The sequence below is a fragment of the Limulus polyphemus genome, unplaced genomic scaffold (assembly GCF_000517525.1).
Source record: "Limulus polyphemus unplaced genomic scaffold, Limulus_polyphemus-2.1.2 Scaffold9308, whole genome shotgun sequence".
Taxonomy (NCBI): Eukaryota; Metazoa; Arthropoda; class Merostomata; order Xiphosura; family Limulidae; genus Limulus; species Limulus polyphemus.
This window is the reverse complement of record NW_013674918.1, coordinates 1-8,547: the sequence shown is the minus strand read 5'-3', so window position 1 is coordinate 8,547 and position 8,547 is coordinate 1. Positions and strand designations below refer to the sequence as shown.

The window sequence follows — 8,547 nt, the reverse complement described above, 5'->3', positions numbered from 1 at the left end:
ACATAGAACTATGTATCCTTAAGTACAAGTCAGGTGACATAGAACTGTGTATCATTAAGTACAAGTCAGGTGACACAGAACTATGTATCATTAAGTACAAGTCAGGTGAAACAGAACTATGTATCCTTAAGTACAAGTCAGGTGGCACAGAACTATGTATCATTAAGTACAAGTCAGGTGACATAGAACTGTGTATCATTAAGTACAAGTCAGGTGACACAGAACTATGTATCATTAAGTACAAGTCAGGTGAAACAGAACTATGTATCATTAAGTACAAGTCAGGTGACACAGAACTATGTATCATTAAGTACAAGTCAGGTGACACAGAACTATGTATCCTTAAGTACAAGTCAGGTGGCACAGAACTATGTATCCTTAAGTACAAGTCAGGTGACACTTTGTTAGGTGATGTACAGACTACTTTATTAGGTGACGTACAGACTACTCTATTAGTTGACGTACAGACTACTTTATTAGGTGACGTACAGACTACTTTATTAGGTGAAGTACAGACTACACTTTGTTGGGTGACGTACAGACTACACTTTGTTGGGTGATGTACAGACTACACTTTGTCAATTGACTGAAACAATTCATCATAACAATCATTAAACTACACAACACCATTAAGCAAGAAATATGATAATATTATCACCTACATTTTCTAGGTAAATTCTGCCACCTGTAATCCCAGTGCTGTGATGACACAAAGGATCTAGCTGCCTGTAAAATTTAAAATACATATCTTAGAGATGTGCTTATACTGAATCCACTCAATGGTGTACCACTTGAATTATATTTGATATACTACACCTTTCATGATCACCAGACTTGTACTTAATGATACACAGTTCTATACACTTTGTTATGTGACGTACAGACTACACTTTGTTATGTGACGTACAGACTACACTTTTTTAGGTGATGTACAGACTACTTTATTAGGTGACGTACAGACTACAGCCTGTACGTCACCTAACAAAATGTAGCCTGTATGTCACCTAACAAAGTGTAGCCTGTATGTCACCTAACAAAATGTAGCCTGTATGTCACCTAACAAAATGTAGCCTGTACGTCACCTAACAAAATGTAGCCTGTACGTCACCTAACAAAATGTAGCCTGTACGTCACCTAACAAAGTGTAGCCTGTATGTCACCTAATAAAGAGCACTCTGTCATTCTCTTACGTGTTTATTCAAGTGTGAAACTACACAATGAGCTCTCTGCACTGTGCTCACCCTATGTATCAAATCCCAATTTTTAAGTGTAAGCTCTTAAGCTTATCAGATGGCCTATCACCTTACAAATGACACTTTGTCTCTGTTAATCTGTTACCTTATAAAGGGGTCTCTGTAATCTAATAAAGGTCAGTGTCACCTACTTTAAGGGTACTTTAATATCTAATAAAGTGTAAGTCGTGTAAAATTGTTTGTCAGAATGGCTTATCACTTTAAGAGCAGAGTTGATCCGTTGGACTAAGCATGTTTCTGTGAAATTATACATGTGATTACTCTTCACTTATATTATGAACCCAGCAAGATTTTAGTAACTAATATGTGTTTCTTACACACAAAAATCATATATTTTATTGAAGTAATTTTATTAAAGATTTGTCTGTAAATTTTCATAGTCTTCACTCTGTCTGTCCAAGTTAAAGGTGATTTCATGTGCAACTTCCTCCAGGGCATGGGATGGTTGGCAAGTTTTAAATGTACTTGTGGACCACACCATATGAAGCAAAAGTAAAATTTAAAAATCATGAGATTTCCACAGCAAAATTTCTCACTGTCGTCCAGATAAAAACACCTCATTGTCAGGCTGCAGCTTGCAGGCCATACATTGCACATGCTTGCTCTATGTATCTCTTGTTTGTTCTAATAGTAATGTAACAAAAAGTATATCAGCACTAGGATAGAATGTCCCTAAATTACAATAATTTATCAAGCCTTCTAAGTAAGGTATATATAGTTTAAAATCATTTCCTGAGCTGTTCATAGTAGTAATATATATGTGTTGATATCTCTGCAAATCAAGAGATTCAAATTTTAGATTCTTGCGTATAATTATGTAAGTTTTATTTTTGTTTGTAATTGGTTGTAAATTGCAACAATCTATATTTGACATTCTGAATGGAAGAAGTCGGTGCTCAGATGTATCACGTGATACAGAAATATGACATGTTTTAAAGTGGTTTAATTAAATTTGAATAAAACACTGTAATAGGTCATGATGTGCTCTTTACCTTGTCATAGCAAAAAAGTTAAAAGGACCATACAAGGCCATAAAATCAACCCCCTATTTTAAAAACCCCTTTGAATGTTGTGGCAATGGTGATACATATTTCCAGCCTATGAAGTCTGGGATATAAATAAAATTTCATTCACTCGAGAGAAAGCTATCAGGAAGATTACATTCCCTCATGTAAAGTTGTATTTCCTCATCAATTGTTTTTTATTTATTCCGTGAAATATTTTCACTTTCACTAGCCATAACTAAAGGAATACGGATGGACCATGCATTCCTGATTAGGAAAGCCAACTAAAAAGAAACAAATTCCTCAAGCAAAGTTAAATTACTCGGAATATGGGCATGTAATGTTTCGATCCTTGGAAGTGTGTACTGTTAGCTGGTTCTTAAAATATAGAAATTATTATTAAAATAAAAGGTATTAAACAATGGATTTTGTTCACAACGAATGTGTTACAATGATTAAACTTGTGGTTCATACAGTGGCCAACCATCGGAAAAAATTAACTGGTGACACATCCTTGATGACCTATCGTGAACACTCTGTCTTCAAAACTCTCATCCGATGCCATTTCTCTCCAGATTTTACCACCGGTCAACGGTTTATCTACACGGGTTGTGAATCAGGAAGTATAATTAGTAAGTTCTGTTTAATGTACTGCCATAAAACTGACCAGTATATCATTGTGACAGCAGTTAACTTACTGCAATAAAACTGGCTAGTATATCGTATTAGATAACAGTTAACTCACTGCCATAAAACTGGCCAGTATATCATTGTGACAGAGTTAACATACTGCCATAAAACTGGCCAGTATATTATTGTGATAGCAGTTAACTTACTGCCATAAAACTGGCCAGTATATCATTGTGACAGCAGTTAATGTACTGCCATAAAACTGGCCAGTATATCATTGTGACAGCAGTTAACTTACTTCCATTAAACTGGCCAGTATATCATTGTGTTAGATAACAGTTAACTTACTGCCATAAAACTGGCCAGTATATTGTTGTGTTAGATAGCAGATAGAATGGAAAATTCTGTGTGATAGATAGTTATAGTAAGCTGATATACTGTCCAGTACTGTTGTACTGACAGACTGGCCACTATTGTCTTATTCATTGATATACTGTTAAGTACTGTTGCACTGACAGACTGGCCAGTATTGTCTCATTAGTTGATATACTGTTCAGTACTGTTGCACTGACAAACTGGCCATTGTTGTCTCATTAGTTAATATACTGTTCAGTACTGTTGCACTAACAGACTGGCTACTATTGTCTTATTAGTTGATATACTGTTCAGTACTGTTGCACTGACAGACTAGCCACTATTGTCTCATTAGTTGATATACTGTGAAAAATGTGTTTTTGATGTTAGACTCAGTACTGTGTTTGTGATGAGTTGGTTTGCAACTGATTAGAGTATTGTGGGTTTTTTTTCAGTGTTAGTTTACTTTTGAAATGATCATTTTATGAGATTTATTAAATGTAAGCTTTCTTAGATTGACTCATTAATTTTTCTTCCTCAGTTTATGATGTTCTGACTGGTAAGACTGTAAAAATTTTACCTGGACATCGAGGATGTGTACGGGATGTGTCCTGGCATCCTTTCCGACAGGAACTGGTCAGCACCTCTGTAAGTTAAACACTATCATCTAAAGATGTCTAAAGACTTTTTTTTGATAAGTTTAGACATGTAAAACGATTATGTTTACTATTATTAGTTATTATAATCGTTAGAATCTCTTATGTGGCAGTTTTTGTCTTAGGGTACATAGTAAATTCAAACCTGGTGGTACTTTGAATAGTTATATACAGGGTGTCCCAAAAAAATGTATACACATTTTGAATGATTATAAATAGAATGTTTATTAAGATATGTTTGAGTTTTATAATCCAAGTTAAAGAAGACAAGTGTAGAATATTTTGAGTTATCGTAGGTGTTCGAACTGATGACCGTTCTGGTCCAGGCACTGCAGATAACGATGACAGATGGAATTGCAAACATCACAAATCATTTTATTTGGTATTTTGGCACATTCTCTTTCAATTGCTGCTTTCAACTCTTTGATTGTTGCAGGTTTTTGTGCTATAAACCTTATCTTTGAGGTATCCCCATAAAAAAAAAACATTCTCGCACTTCCAGTAACACTTTAGGATAAATTTCCTTTTCTCAAAGCTTAGTCTTGCTTCTGTCATTACTTCAAATTAGTTGCACCTGTAAAGAAAGAAAGTTTAAGTGAGTTATGAGCTTTAAAAGATTCTACACTTGTCTTCATTAACTTGAATTATAAAACTTAGATATATCTTAATAAACATTGTATTTATAAGCATTTAAAGTATGTATAATTTTTTTGGGACACCCTGTATATTTTTTATGCCCAAGAAGATTGTATTCGGTGTTCCACCTGCTGTCCTTGTAATTCAAAACAAGTTTGGATTAGCAACAGAATTAACATTAATGAGTCGTGTTTGAAATTAAGAAAAACTGGAAATCATCCGTGGTTCCAGACTTTTTGGACATCCTGTGTAGGTACATATGTATATATGTGTACGTATACATACAATATACATACATAAACATATACGAAACAAATTTCATGGTATAATCTGTGTTGTGTCAGACTATTAACAGTGTAGCTCAGATTTTTAATACTGCTATGAATAGTAAGTTTCACTTTTTCAGTGATGATATTTGTCATGCTGGTGGGAAATGTTTTAAAAGTAGGCAACATTTTGCTTTATATCAATGATTTTAAATAAACCAATCAAGTCTCATGACAGCCACAGATGATATATAAAGTCATGGTGGAAAGGAATGTATCAGAACTACATTTTCCCATTGTTTGACATTTCATAGATAGTGTGATGCCAGTGAAAACTTGTTACTTTTGGGAAGGGTATGTAAAAGCCTTTTCTAATGTAGAATATTCATACATTCATGTCATAATAATGTGTTAAAATCTGGGAATGAGATTATCCAAGATAGAGATATCCCTTGTACTTAATGGCATTGGAAAACAAAAGAATATGGATCATCTTGGGTTATCAGGAATATCCAAAAAAGAAACCTCTTTTAGAGCCTCTTGTAAAAGGTGAGATTCCATGAACACAAAGGTCAGTGGCAAAAGCCATCCATATGCCCCAGGCAACAATATGTCATCCAATAAAGTGTAGTGTGTACTTCACCCAACAAAGTGTAGTCTGTCTATCAAAAGCCATCCATATGCCCCAGGCAACAATATGTCATCCAATAAAGTGTAGTGTGTACTTCACCCACCAAAGTGTAGTGTGTCTATCAAAAGCCATCCATATGCCCCAGGCAACAATATGCAACATAATCATGAAGCATCTCTATTTGGAAAAGCCTCAGTTAATGTGTACACAGATTTTTTCTATGATATATCTGTTCAACTGTCACATTCCTCAAACAGCTGGACAATGAAACAAGAATTCATGATGTTATTTTAGGGAAACTTTAGTCAGAGTTGACATAATAGGTTTTAGAACTTTTAATTGAGTGCAACTGCAGAAGATGACCTTTTCTTTCAATAGGTAGGTACAGTCGATTAGAATTCCAACCAGATGACCTTTTCTTTCAATAGGTACTGTACTTACCTATTGAAAGAAAAGGTCATCTGGTTGGAAATCTAATCGACTGTACCTCCATTAGATTTCCAACCTAGATGTTCATGCTATTCCATATGAAGACATATGGATCAAGTTGCCAGACATAGCGCCTATAGGTTTATATGTAATTGGACTCTTCAGAAACCATCTTCATCATACACACAATGGTCTATGGACAGCATGCAGGTGAAGTGCTGTGCTTTGGACATGATAGCCTAATGATGAAGCCATTTTGCAATGGAAACTCTAAAGATGCATAGTCATCAGTTAGAACATAACTGGACATGTAGACACAGACTTTAATGGCATGGCGAACCAAAAAATTATTTTAACATAATGTGCTCAATCTCGGTATACTTTTAAATATTATTTCATAAAATGTTTGTCAGAAATATGATGAGTAATTACATGATCCTGTAAAGTACACTTAACTGATGCATGAGATAAAATTTGAGACATGACATATTCAGAAGAACGTTTTTGATTAATTATATTATTATCTTTAAACTGAGCAAGATATTACCTAGTGGTTAACATTGCCTCACTGTGAATCTGAGACCTCATGCCAAAAAAAACTCAAATCCCACTACAAAAGTGGTCCAAGAAGTGGTGGTGAGTACTGGGCAGTAGCTGTCTTTCAGTTCATAATTAAGGATAGCTTTAAGCAGATAGCCCTTAGGTAGATTTAAACACACAAATTGAAAACTGTCTTTTAATTACTGCAATACTATATGTACGTCACATAAAGAATATTATATTTACGGTAGAATAGATACACAGAAGATACTAAAACAACTAAAATATTGTTTTCCACTTGTAAGTTCTGATACCTTCCCTGCCTCTTATATTGGACAGAAAACAGAACTTTTGGCCCTGGAGTTCATAGAAGGAGATTTTTTTTCTTTTCGGTTATTTGTGTCCAGTGCAGTATTAACTGGGAGGGGGAGCTAGTGTTTCTAGAGTTGCATTGTTGTTTCTGTCGTGTCTCTGAAGCTCTTAAATCATGTTTTTTAATAGTGGGATGGAACTCTACGACGTTGGACGCACAGCAGGAAACTGGTACTAGATTCTGATGATGACAGAGAATTTGAGAGGACAGGACATCTTGGATTGAGGAGGTCTCGAAGAATTGCTCAGTTAAGGAGGAAACCCCAGACAAGCTAGTGTATTGTCTGCATTGACTCCTATCTAAAACGAGTCTCGTGGTTTGATAGGATAACTCGGAGGCTTCCTATACATGACCTTATCTACTGGCTGAGTTAGTGCTACGAAAATATGGTGCAAATTAAGTGATTTTAAATGACAAGTAACACTGGATGAATAATTAGACTAATATTTTGAAATAATTTTGAATTTACGTAAGAAAATTACAAACTGTTCCATAAACGTAAATAGTGTTGTGGGTTTTATATACATTTTGAAATGTGTGTTCTGTAAGATAACTAGTTTTTGTAGAAATTATTTTCAACAAAGACAAGTATGATGATGAAACAATGTTTTTTATACTAGAAATTACTCATTATTATATATTATTTGAAAGATTTTAATATTCTTTCCTTGCTGAATATTCCTTCTCAGCAAAGACAGAGATTTTATTCAATCCTGTAGTTTTTGTTCTAGAGTTTAAATGTACGCAGAAAACAAAGCCTTTACCTTCCTGATGTTATGAATGGATTTTTTCTGTGTGATTTTTATTTTAAATTTTCCAATTTTGCTGTGGTACGTAGCTTTATGTGGAGAACTGTGAGATATTAGATAGACAGGTTATAGCTGTGACGTCGGCAGACTGAAGAGTTAGGATTATGCTGATGATAAAACAATAGATAATGTACAAAATTTCTTACTGTTGTCCTACAGTAATCTAGTGGTTCATTGAAAGTTGTATTTCAGATGGAAAGTTATTTCTCTGCTCATACAATAAGTTTGAAACTAAGGAAACAATTAGACCTCCAGATTCAGGTGCACAAGGTGTTTCTGTCAGTTTATGTTAAAATTAATTTAAAAAGACAAAAGCAAATGATAACCTTGTTAGATTTCTAATGCCGAAAGTTTTCTATTCCCATGTCTTAACTTTCGATTATTCGCTAACTGCACTTTCACCGTCAAGTAGAAGGTTCCTGATTCTCCTTACTTGATCCTGAGGGTAAAAAATTAATAATAACAGAAGAACACCTCTAGATTCTATCTTGAGATGAATTAAATCATCTGTACAGTCTGTTGGGAAGTGTAGAGGGTAATGTGAAATATATCTGTAAACAGATAGGATGTGAAAATATTTGTCAGGCATGTTGTAGCTGTCGTTAATACACCGTGTATTTGTTACAGTTTAAAACAGACTTGTCAGGTATGTTGTAGCTTTCATTAATACACCGTGTATATGTTACAGTTTAAACAGACTTGTCAGGCATGTTGTAGCTGTCATTAATACACCGTGTATTTGTTACAGTTTAAAACAGACTTGTCAGGTATGTTGTAGCTGTCGTTAATACACCGTGTATTTGTTACAGTTTAAAACAGACTTGTCAGGTATGTTGTAGCTGTCGTTAATACGCCATGTATTTGTTACAGTTTAAAACAGACTTGTCAGGTATGTTGTAGCTGTCGTTAATACACCGTGTATTTGTTACAGTAGGAAACAGACTTGTCAGGTATGTTGTAGCTGTC

General features: G+C 34.6%; 1 protein-coding gene across 1 annotated transcript in view; it reads left to right on the top strand.

Annotated features, from left to right (window-relative positions):
- Nucleotides 1–8,541, top strand: part of LOC106475860 (LEC14B protein-like) — a 23,513-nt gene extending 14,972 nt beyond the window's left edge. The window contains exons 8-11 of the mRNA XM_013936536.2: nucleotides 24–249; nucleotides 2,734–2,889; nucleotides 3,783–3,889; nucleotides 6,901–8,541. Coding sequence (XP_013791990.1) covers nucleotides 24–249; nucleotides 2,734–2,889; nucleotides 3,783–3,889; nucleotides 6,901–7,047 — 636 coding nt within the window. The 3' untranslated portion in view covers nucleotides 7,048–8,541. The remainder of the gene's footprint in view (nucleotides 1–23; nucleotides 250–2,733; nucleotides 2,890–3,782; nucleotides 3,890–6,900) is intronic.
- Nucleotides 8,542–8,547: the final 6 nt, after the last annotated feature.